The 12381-nt window shown below is 38.3% G+C and overlaps 1 protein-coding gene across 42 annotated transcripts in view; it reads right to left on the bottom strand.

Moving 5' to 3' along the window:
• Positions 1–689: 689 nt before the first annotated feature.
• The window catches only part of Neb (nebulin), a 221833-nt gene continuing 210141 nt past the window's right edge, over positions 690–12381 (bottom strand). For 24 of the 42 annotated variants that reach the window (XM_023721355.1, XM_023721393.1, XM_023721388.1 and 21 more), the window contains 10 exons: positions 12292–12381; positions 10252–10344; positions 9869–9961; positions 9435–9527; positions 8443–8550; positions 8156–8339; positions 7641–7733; positions 6186–6338; positions 5813–5919; positions 691–1326 (listed from right to left, as the gene is read on the bottom strand). The exon at positions 12292–12381 is cut by the window's right edge and continues 1 nt beyond it. In XM_023721355.1, coding sequence (XP_023577123.1) covers positions 1153–1326; positions 5813–5919; positions 6186–6338; positions 7641–7733; positions 8156–8339; positions 8443–8550; positions 9435–9527; positions 9869–9961; positions 10252–10344; positions 12292–12381 — 1188 coding nt within the window. In that variant the 3' untranslated portion in view covers positions 691–1152. Of the gene's footprint in view, positions 1327–5812; positions 5920–6185; positions 6339–7640; positions 7734–8155; positions 8340–8442; positions 8551–9434; positions 9528–9868; positions 9962–10251; positions 10345–12291 lie in introns of all 42 variants that reach the window. The other 18 variants (XM_023721381.1, XM_023721378.1, XM_023721377.1 and 15 more) reach the window with 9 other exon arrangements.

The raw sequence follows: 12381 nt of genomic DNA on the forward strand, positions 1-12381 counted from the left end.
CTTATCAGTAGTTGATCAGGCTCCCAATCTTATGGACAAGTTTATGGTGAAGGATAAAATAAAAGAGAACGTACCAGTGTCTCACGTACAAGTGTATTCTGTCATTCACAAATATGCTCACTGCTGAAGCGCTCTTGCCATATGAGTCTTAGACACAGGAGTTAGCCTGAGGGGCTAGGAATGTAACTCTAGTTGTAGAACGCTTGCCTCACGCATGCAAGGCCCTGGGCTTTAGTCTCTAGCACTGAAACATTAAAAAAAAAACAAAAAACAAAAAACCCGAGACACTAATATTATCATAGCTCTAAACATACAAGGACAACTCTCCTTTTTCAAGGAAGGCTAGTCTGTAAATAGGCAGTAAGCCCTAACTGAGCGGCTTTCTCAGTTACCTTTTACCACTTACATAAGTCTTTGCCCTACACTCTTAATCGTATTTGATACAGATGGGAACAATCTACTGAGATTAGGGTTGGATCCCACAGTTGTTTTTAAAATTCTTAAGGGAAATTTGTTCATTGCAACTATGGAAAATTTTGAAAATGTCTACTGTTGTGCATCCTTGACAGTACATTTTACAAAACTCTTAGGTAATTATTTTTAGTTAAATATACTTTAAGGAATTTGCTTTACTGAATTTTTTTTTATTGGTAAATCTTAAAACCATTAAAATTAAAAGTTCAAAAAAAAAAGTTCAGTCAGCAGAGTTTGTAGCAGAATTACAGAGTTTATTAGTTACCAGTTCATCACCAATTTATATTGACTGTCACCTTAATAGCTGCAGAACTATATTAGAAGCACAGGCATAAGGATTTAGTAAGCAAGGAACAGATGAAAGCATCTCTGCCAATTTTCTCCAGTATGTTTGGCATGTTTATCAAAGGAAGTCTGATTATGGAACTTTTAAAAATAAAGAGCTCGCAAGTCCAAAAGGTAGTTTTAAAAACTAGCCAGGTCAATGATACTAACATTTGTTTTATCTAACAATCATTAGAATTTGTAAAGGAAAAAAGGTAAGTGGATGGTATTGCCATACATATCAGCACATAAATAAATCTATTAGGCAGCTTCACAACTTGGGTGACAGTGGTCTAAGCTGAAATACTGGCTGCAGTGTTGTAGGTCCTGCAGACATGGGCTTTCCTGAGGTGCTTAAATAGCTTCAACGTAGTTTGCTGGGAGCATGCCGGTCCTTCCAGTCCTCTGCACGGTGCCATACATCCACCCTTCATCAATAGCTTGAACATTTACAATAGCATCTCCGTCTTTGAAGGACACCTCGTCTGCATCTGCAGCCATATAGTCGTACATTGCACGGAAGATTTTCTATGTATGGGGATGAAACAAAAAAGGAAATTATATATTGGATTTGGAACCATTAAATACATCATTTTAAGATCTCTTCTGACTTTCCCTGCTAATTTAAATTGCACAAAAGATGTGCAACCAACACCCGCAAAGTAAAAATGCACAAAATAGGGAAATGTTTGTGTATTATGTATCTGATAAGGAATTAGCATGCAGAATATATAAAGAACTCCTATCATTCAACACCAAAAATAAAAGATAAAGAAACAAAGGACATGAATTGACATTTCCACAAGGATATACAAATTGTCAATAAACACATAAAAATATGCTCCCTATCAGCAGATATAAGGGAAATGCAACTCAAATAACACAAACCAGAATAATGATAATTGGTAAGAAGACAATAACAGGTTTTAGAGGTGTTGGAGAGAAATTGGAGTCTTCATAAACAGCTAGTGGCTGCTGGGCATGGTGGCACACACCTATAATTTCAGCACTTGGGATGCTGAGGCTGGAGGATTGCCACAAATTCAAGGTCAGCCTGGTCTACATTGTGAATTCAAGGCTAGCCTGAACTGCATGGCAAGATGCTGTCTAAAACAAAACAAAACAAAACAAAACAAAACAAAACAAAACAAAATGTAATTTCTGGTGGGAATACAATATAGGACAGCCACTTTGGAAAATAGTCTGGCATTTATCACATCAAGCTGTGTTTCAGGAAAGAATATGAAAACCCCTAACAGTATTGATTGCATGAAAGTTCAGAATCTCCACACAGTCACTTTGGTCAAGCCATTTCTAAGCTGAAAAAGAAGGCCAGAGGAGTATTAAGGAAAGGCTTTTAGGCATGACTGCCTGATAGTGATTATCCCAAAAGACTGCCAGGACCACTGCCTGCTACAGAGGCCTCTGCGACTTCACTCAATACTTAGGGGACATCTTTCTAGCAAGTGCCTCAGACTTCATTAGTCCTTGTAGTCAAACACAACTGCCTCAAAATATTTTATGTAATCCTCACTTTTCCTTAAAAAGGCTCCCCTTGCCTCATCCTCTTTGAATACACCCATAATTTGCTATGACATGCATATTATTGCAGTGCTCTTCTATTCCCAAATATCTATCTATATCTACATAGATTTTTTTTTCATTTCATGTATTTGGTACAGGGTCTCACTACACAGCTTGGACTTGTAGTGATCCTCCTGTTTTCAGCCTTCCCAGCACTGAGATTAATAGGCATGTGCCACCATGACCAGACTCCATCACTGGCTCAGTGAGCCCCAAGGGTGGGGCCAGCGTGGCATGTGGGACTGAGAATCAAACCCTGGTCCCTGCACTTGCCAAAGCAGTTGCTTAGTCCACTGATCTATCTTGCTGGCTCCCAAAATATATTATTATTCTTTGGGAAATCTCTGAGTATTATTTAGGTTGACATATGTCACCTCTCACTTTGGGAATTTAGAGGCATACCAGTAGAAAAATTTTTAAAAGTCATTCAAGGCAATGTTAAACAATGGTAAAACTTTAGCACTATAAATAATAAATGAGAACTTCCAGTTTCTTCCTAGGAGTGGCCCCTTGCTAGTTGTTTCAAATGTAACCTATGCATTTTTTTCTTGCATTCTGAAATCTGCACACATATTTATTGTCACAAGTACAGTTTTCCCTTTTGCCCCTGCATAAAGAAAGCAGTACTATAAATAATACTCTTCCCTGTCCTTCCTAGTTAGTATAGTTTGGAAGTCTTCCAACAAAAATAGAAAGTAGGCTTTCTGAGTGCTGCAGAACCTTTCACATTTTAGTAATGCCACAAACTAGCCATTTCTATTTTTCTGTACTATAGAAATCACTGTATTATTTAAACACTATAATGAGTCGTACTAGTACTTGTCTTTGGGCAGATAATTTGTGAAGAAAACAAAGGTGAAAATGTTAGGTCAAACTGTGTGTTTATATTCTAAGCATTTACTACTCAATATTCAGGGATGATACTTGACTATGGTTTCCTTTGCCTGTTCTGCAACTCATGGTGAACACTTTTTTGGTTGGTCTCTTTGCTGCTTTTCCCATAACCTAATTATGCTCTTTGAGGTCTTTCTTACTTGGAGAGAGAGGGCGAACAATATGTCTTTGCATTTGACATACATCTTACTTTTTAAATTTTATGTTCACTATATATGCTGTCAGGATTTTCTCCACGTCTGATATTTCCTTTATTAAGGAAACAATTAAAACTACATGGTGAAATCTGCTTATCTTTTTCTTCACACTTCTAGATTTTTCACTTTATGAGGAAGAGTTTCCTCATTTTTAATGGTATTAAAGCAGTCTCTTTTTCTGGAGTGCTTGTATAATTCTGTTTTTCACATTTGGAACTTTGTTATAGCTGCTATTTAAGTATGGTTTGAGATAAGCATGTGATTTTATTATTTTTTAGCCTAGTTATCCCAATACCATATAACTAAATAATTCATCCTGTCCAGATGATTATAGTTATTTTAGGAGTATATTTCTGGTTTTTATCTATTTTTGCATTTTAATGTTAAATCCTCATAGCATGTTTTGCTCTTTTATGGTTAAGTTCTTGTAGCAGGAAGGAGCTGAGCACAGCAGCCAGACCCAAGCCAAGCATAGCTGGATAAATCCAGCCTTTGTAGATCTGCACCTGAACTTCAGTAGGCACTAAGGTTATAACTGCAACAAAGATCTACAAAAAAGGTCAGAAGATAGTGCTACAGAAAATGACAAGAAGGAACAAAATGCAATCTCAGAACCCAAGTCCACTCATAACAAGTGCAGAGGACACTAACACAGAACAAATTGGGAATCACACAGCTGAAAGCAAGGAATCAATGGCTTCTGAAATAAAGAAACAGCTGCAGAAAGGTATAGAGAAACTCAGATTGGAAATAAAAAAGAAATCCCTGAATTAAAAACATCTGCAGTAAAGAATCAAATGCAGAAACATATGGAGGAAACCCAGTGCCCACCCAGAACAAGTGCAGAGGACACTAGCTCAGCTCAAATGTATGAATTAATAGCATCGATAGTAAATAAGCAACAGCAGAAAGTCACAGAGGAACTCAGAGTGGAATTCTTTTCTACTAGCTCAGCTCAAATGTATGAATTAATAGCGTCCATAGTAAATAAGCAACAGCAGAAAGTTATAGAGGAACTCAGAGAGGAACTCTTTTCTGAAATAAAAAAGGAATTCTCAGAACTCATAGCATCTGAAGTAAAGAATCAACACAGAAACATAGGGAGTAAACCCAATCTGAAAAAAACACTGCAGTAAAAGAATTTATAACTGCTTCTAAAGAAAAAAGACATTGATTAAAAAATAGAGGTGATTAGAAAAATGATGGATTCCTTGAATGAGCAATACAGGAAAGAAATAGATCACATGAAGCAGAGTCAAAGAGATATAGAGGAAATTAAAATCTCAATCACAAGCTTGTAAAACCGTTTAAGTGAAAGTGAAGACAGTTTCAGATCTTGAAGATGCTGGTGCAGCTAGTGAAAAGGTAAGGATCTCTTAAAAATAATTAGGATGCAGGAAAGAATAATCCATCACCTGCAAGATGATGCAAAGATGAACAATGTGAGACTAATAGGCATCAATGAGAAAGAAGGAGTCAATACAAATGACATATGGTTAAGTTCTTCACAATTACCTTTTCCAAAATGTTTCTTATTATTCTTGTACCTTTTTTTATTCTTGTATTTTTACTCTTTTGAATAAATTTTAGAATTAGCACACAAATTTTTAAAAATCCTATTGGGAATTTGACTGAAATTGCTTGGTATAATTGATTCCTTTCAGGAGAAATGACAAATTTACAGCACACCCTTCTTGAAATATGGTGGCTATCAATACACGTATAGATATTCTTCAATGTCCTATGCTGAAGATTGTTGTCTTTACACAAATGTTTTGGTAACACATTATAAATGATACTTGGGTTTTAAGATAATAGTTTTAAAGTATCCTGGTAAAGTATGAGCATGATTTGGTTTACTTTTCATTACACATGAAGAGTGGAGATCTAAGATGGACATACGTGTGTGCATACATGTAGATATAGCCTAAAATGTTCCAAGTAGTGAAAGTTTAGTTCAAGATTGTATGTAAAACTGTGTGTCCAAGTTCAGAGTTGGCTCTAACTTTTAAAAATCACTGAAAAATGATTTTCATGGGGCTGAGGAGATGGGTCAGTAGGATAAGCGCTTCCCTGGCAAGCGCAAGCACAAGATCCTGAGTTCAATCCCCAGTTCCACCAAAAAACAACAACAACAACAAAAAGGATTTTCATGAGTTTGGGCTTGGGTAGTAATTAAGGTTTTCTGGTACTGACCATGAACATGAAGTGTGTAGTAGAAGAGCACTATATGTAAAATTTTGTTTTCAAACAGATGAAAAGGTCAGAGAACCTAGAATTGTTTTTCTATATAACAAAAAATCAAGCATGATTTGAGTGCGGTACTGATTGTTACTTACTCCAGCAGTAGAGGGATGAGACGGGATAGAAGATAAAGTTGTCTGCTGGGTAGCAACTGAGGATGATCTCTGTTGTGGGAGCTCCGTGGTTTTCACATGTCTGTAACCTGCAAAGGAGGAATGAATAGTTTATTAAAAAAGTGTCTAGATACTTAATCTATTTGTTAGTTGAGCAATACTGTTTTTTCTCCCAAATTTGTGATTTATGAAAAGGGAAAATCTAATTGAAAATTATACATCTAGCTTTATGAAAATTTCCACAAATTTTAGTCTGTAGTTATTAGAAGATCAAACTTTTGTACAATTATAGTATCCCATAGTAACGTTAAGCTGACTGGCCATGACGGCCGAAGTCAGCACCATCTACTTCTACCTGTGGAAGTTGTAGAGAAAAAGGCGCCTCCATCACTGTAGGTGGAGAGACGGTGGTCGGCAGCTTCCGAGTGCTCAGATTTCTCCTCCCCACCACTAATACTCAGAGCACTAGCAGATCGAGACTGTTCCCGGCTCCGGCGGTGAGCTTGGGCTGGTAGAAGTGTGATTGGGAGACAGGTAGCAGAGATGAAAGTTCTATAGTTCTATGGTAGCAATTCCTAACAGCTACTGAGTCTTGGTTGTTGTTATTGGTGTTCTTGTGGTTGGTGGTGCTGGTGGTGGTGGTGGTGGTGGTGGTGTGTGTGTGTGTGTGTGTTTAACCAAGAATAGTTTAAGTGGTTTTCCATGGATTAACCCCTCACAATTCTATTTTTAGTACTAGTATTATTTTTGAGAGGTTTGTCTTGCTATGTTACCAAGCTGACCTTGAATTAGAGATTCTCCCACCTCAGCCTCCTGAGTAGCTGGGATTAGAGACATGCACTACCGTGTCCAGTTAGTTCCCTTACAACTCTTGACATATGGTAGTTATCCTTGTTTTATGAATGCAAGCCAAAGGTCATGTAACAGATAGGTGGTACAGTCAGAGCTTAAATTCAAGAATCCATTAACTGTTACTCTTCTTCGCAAGTTTGCCCATTTCCTTGGCTCACTAAAATGAATAGTAATCACATTCATATTCCATCTTCAACTTTTCTAGAAAATCGTCCCTAACTCTCAGATTGATTGAGACACTTTCAATGTGTTCCTAGGATACTGTGGGAAGATCTTTAAAATTGTGCCTGGCAACATTCCCAGATAGCCCCTCTTTATCAGTAAACAAGAATGCAAACTCTTTAAGGAATGGTGCCACGTGTTATTCTATTTTCAAACATGAACAAAAACCATAAAGATCATGGAGCTACTCTGGTAAATGAATATCTTCCTTGACATGAGAAAATTCAGAAAATACATAAAGGTCAAATCCACTTCTTTCTTTCTGTCTAAGTATTTTATTGTCATCATTTCTCTATAGTAATTATAATAACAGGGCCTGAAGGAGACATGAACGAAGGCAGGGAATCACACTCTTCCTAACTTGGATTTATCTAGGAAATCTTTTCTTAATTTGATTGATTTGGCCACTAGTCAATGTGTAACTCAGAAAATGAAAAATTCTGAGGCAGGCATGGCAGCACATGCCTATAATTCCAGCTACTTGGAAGTTGAAGCAGGAGGCTTTCAAGTTCCAGACTAGTCAAGGTAATTTAGTGAGAGCCTGTGTTAAAAAGTAAAATATTAAAAGGTAGAAGATGTAGTTTAGAGTCCTCTGGGTTCAATGCCCAATGCAAAAACAAATAAGCAAACAAACAAAAAAGCAAACAAAACTCTGAGAAGTAACTTTGAAACCTAAAATCACTGACTTGCACTAAATGGAGATTGTATGTTGTAAACTTCTTGTGGCATAACGTACCATTAATCATGTGTAAGCTTCGAGACTGAATATTGTCTTCTGCTGGATCATAATCAAAAACTGAACCAGGGTTCGTACGCCAGACACGCAAACCTGAAAGAAATACTGGTGATCAGGGCTGATGTTCTTGCGTGCTCTCAGCAACTTGAAATCCAAAGCAGAAATTTAAGCAACTGCAAGAGGACTGAATCAGTGGCTGGGGAGATGGCTCAGTAGAATAAGTGCTTGCCTGGCAAGCACAAAGGCCTGAGTTCAATCCCTGGTTCTGCCAAAAAAAAAAAAAAAAAAAAAAAAAAAAAAAAAAAAAAAAAAAAAAAAAAGGACTGAATCACTCTTACTCAACTTAGGTTTAGGTCCTTTTCTCTCAAGAGGAGCTAAGTTTAAAAATACAGTAAAAGAGACCTCAGTTTTACCAACTTTGACATAATCAGGGCTTTCTTTCACACATAATAAACAGGTTGAGGCCCTTTGCACTTCAACTTGATGTACTGAATGTCATTTCTGGGTTCAGTTACCTGTAATAGTCTCCTGATCCTGGTCATTCCGTTTTTGTTCCATTTCTACCACTTTTCTCTGAATACCTCGGTAGTTAATGTCACTAAAGTCCTGTGTGTTCTTCTTTACTCGTTCAGTGATGGGATCTGTCACCACTGGAGTGAAGCAACCTTTGTGTTTTTCAAAGTCTTCATGGTATTTCACCTGAAATGTCATAAATTTGCTTGGTAAAATAGGATGGAGTGAACATTTTTCTTTTTACCTGCTCTAAAGGCTAGCTGGCCAACCTAGAGAAGTCCCGACTCACCGTGGAGATGTGCCGTTGGGTTTCCCTCACCCGTCTCATTTCAGGGGTGTCTAAGACATAGGCAGCTTTGCCTTGTATTTGCTTCCTGAAGCTGTCAGAATAAAGAACCTGTGGAGAGGAGAATGTGAGTGAGTATGGAGCACAATGGAGTCCTACTTCAGAAGGCCTAAAACCTTTCCAACAGATGGAGATGACATAAGCTGGTGAGGGAAGCTTGAGTCAGCTGACAGGGCCCAGTGAGACACATGATTAACCATGGGGCAGGTTCACTTGAGGAAGGGGGAGGCTGGCACTTAAAAGAGAAAGGCCTTGTTTTTACTTTGAAAATGAAATATTCATTTTCAATGGAGAAGGGGCACTATCATTTTGTAAAAGAACCAGCCTCTTGAATTGTTTTAGGAATTGCAGCACCACCACCAGTTTGTTCAGTGATACTGGGCACTTAATCTGATATGGAATGAGATCTGAAAGAACTATCCTTTAAAACAAATAATCACTGTTCTTAGGTGATGTCCACATTGCATAAGCTGATATGCTAATACAGAAATCCAAGTCCTCTCAACACTAAAACCCCAAAGTAACAAAGCCAGCAAATAACATCTGTTTCCAAGTAGTACCCATTTCACAAAGGACCTTAAAAATAATGGACAGCAGAAGGTGGAGGATGTTAGGGAGTCAATTTGTTATAGTGGGTTATAAAAAACTACCTCAGAGTAAAGTAAAAGAGAAAGAAAAACACTGGCAATTAACTTATGTTTAGTATGATCATTTGGAATTGAAAAGCACAATTGAGTTAATTTTAGTGTAAATTTTCAGTTGAAAGTGCACATAAATTTTATGATGTTAAAAAGTTATTTTCCAAGATGTTTGCATTTTTTTTTCTTTTTAAATTTTAGTGTGTTTTTCAGATGAACGTGAAAGACAGGTTCTCATGATGTTAAAATGTTATTTTTCAAGTTGTTGTACTAGTCCTTTTGATGCCTAGAAAATACCGAGCTAATGTTTTCTTGGTTGCGCTTAGCTCGCTCCATCTCTGGAGTAACAGGTGTTGCAGTTGCTTTTCTCATATTTTCTTTGTACAATACCTAGGGAGCCAAGAGAGCATTCAGACGTCAGAGGGCAGAAAACAGGTCGGAAAATGATCATTGCGTTAGTGTTACGGCTCAGTGGCAGCACACTGGGTAAGAAGCACCTCAGGGGTGGAAAGCCATTAAAATGTTACAGTGGAAAGCAAAAGATAAGAAGTGAAAACTGGGAGCTAGTGGGATTGGCTTGTTGTTTTTAAATGGGTAAGGAAGGATTTTCAAAGAGACACAGAATTTTGGGAGCACTGTGAGATAAATTAGTGGTAGAACCATGATGGCTAGTCTTGTTAAACTTTTTTTCTAATTAAATTTTAATGATTTATTTTTTCTATCTGCAATACCGAGCTAAAATTTTCTTGATTGCGTTTGACTCTTTCCATCTCAGGAGTAAAGGGTGTGGGGGTTGCTTTCCCCATGTTCTCTTTGTATAGCACCTGTGAGATACAAAATTGCACCAAAAATCACTAGGAGGCATTATTCACCACTAAATGTAAGGCAGTGGCTGAGGGGAACGCTAGGCTTAATCTATTATTATTAGCGAGAATAGCTCTCCAGAAGAAAACTTCAAAAATAGTTAATGGCAACAGTAAATATAGTATGATGTTTCAAGGAGATTCAAATGTGACTGGTATTTTGTTTTTAACTTTGGATGGGGTTAGGAGCAGGCAGACTGCAGAGGTTATTTTGTGAAATTCAAAGCACTTTCATTTCTCAAAGACAATACCGAGCTAATGTTTTCTTGATTGCGTTTGACTCTCTGCATCTCTGGAGTGACTGGGGTGGGGGTGGCTTTCCCCACATTTTCTTTGTACAAAACCTATGTGAATCCAAGGAATCCAAAAAGAGGGGGAAAAGAAAGTTACCAAAACATGAAATGGAACAGACAACCTTTGTTGAGGCCCAGGGCACCAAAGCATTCAGGTAATGAGGTTATGTGACAGATAATATATTGGCAAAGGACGTTGTGTGTGCTTACGGCAAGACACATGTTTCCAAGGTAGGAACCTGCCTTGACATTTTTGCAGATTGCAAGACAGAGCTGCAGCTCTCCCAGAGGCGAGACAGCACCACCACCAATTTACCACTAGAAAGTCCAAGTCAAGCCCCTGAAGAGGATCTACACTGGAGTTAAAGGAAAGAGTTTAAACGACACCAAGGTCGGAACTGCTCCAATGCAGCAGCTGGTTCCTGGACGTCTCTGTAGCACTTAGACTATCATAGACCTGGGTAAAACTAGATGATGAGAAAAGGGGAAGGGTTTCTCCTACTCCTTTTGTCCCTTTCTCGTCTCTGTCCTCTGTTTCCTGCCTCTGCTTAGCTATTCACACTTACCCATAAAGAACAGCGCAATCATGGCATGTCAGTAGGAAGCACAGTAAATACACCACGACAAATCCTCAATCTCAGTGCCCCCACCCCCTGCAGAGACCTTGGGAGGTTTAAAAGAAAGAATTCTGTTCCAGCAGTGGTTCTAGAAGCAGAGGCAATGGATACTGAGGTCAGTGTCATCTGAAAACTTACTAGAAATGCAAATTCTCTGGCCCCGCAGACACAGAAATCTTGTTTAACAAACCTATCAGGACAGTGAACCTTTTAGAATTTCCAAGGGCACAAACAGTCATGGCAGTATGTGTGCCACAGGCTTGCCACCCTGCTTGCATGCTAATGTCTTCAAAGCACTGGCTCATGGACTGCAGACACCTACTCACAGCATGATGCTGAGCAACACAAAGCTGTTCACTGCTGAAACCTCAGGTCCCCACACTAACTTCTTGGTTATTTGTAGATATCTATATGATCACAGAGCACACACAGGAAGTGGTTTACTAAAGTTATCATTGAATGACCATAAAAGGGACAAAAAAAATTGATTGGAAATACAAAAGACTCCTTTGGTGTCACTTTCCTGTTCAATTGACAACTGCCAAAACCATTACTGGATCATAATTTTTTTTTTTTTGTGGGGGTGGTGCTTGAACCAGGGATTGAACTCAGGCCTTTGCGCTTGCCAGGAAAGCACTTATTCCACTGAGCCATCTCCCTGGCCCTGGATCATAATTTATATCATTAACCTTGAAGGAGAGGACCAGGAGTTTGTTTTTGTTGTTACTGTTGTTGGGTTTGGTACCAGGAATGGAACTCGGGTCCTCACACTGGCCAGGTAGGGGCTGCACTGCTCAGCTGCATCCCTGGCCCCAGGTTATTTATTTATTTATTTTTTTACCAAGGTCTCTTTGTCCAAATCTGACGGCACAGGGTTAGTTGGGGATGGTAGCTCAGTGTTGGGGTGCATGCTTAGCACGCATGAGGCCTTGGGTTCAGTCCTTGACACTACAAAAAGAAAAACCAAATCCAACAGGGTAAATCAGAACCTAAAGTCATTGACACAGTGAAGTCATAGTTCTAATACTTAAGAAAGAATCTCATTTGCTTACTATACCAACCCACACCAGCCTACCCCAAATTTCATGAATATGTAAAGCAAAGAGACCTTGGGTATAAGTTTGGGGAATGGCAAGCAATGTTTTGTAGGGTAATGTTATTTATTGATATTAGAACTGTATAAATTATGGATTAAAGTAGTTTTCTTATTAGAGAGTTAAGGCTAGGACTAGTCCCACAGGAAAGGAGGATAAATGTGGTAAAGTCACAAAATTTAAGTTGTATTTTAAAAAGTAGAATTAATATGTATTATTTAAATTATTAAAGTAGTTTTAAAAACTCATTAGGGAAGTATTATTTTTTTCTTTTCTTGCCAGAGTACCGAGCTAATGTTTTCTTGATTGTGCTTGACTCTCTCCATCTCTGGAGTGACAGGTAAAGGGGTTCCCTTGCCCATGTTTTCCTTGTATAG

The sequence above is a fragment of the Octodon degus genome, unplaced genomic scaffold, assembly GCF_000260255.1.
Source record: "Octodon degus isolate 3935 unplaced genomic scaffold, OctDeg1.0 scaffold00082, whole genome shotgun sequence".
Lineage (NCBI taxonomy): Eukaryota > Metazoa > Chordata > Mammalia > Rodentia > Octodontidae > Octodon > Octodon degus.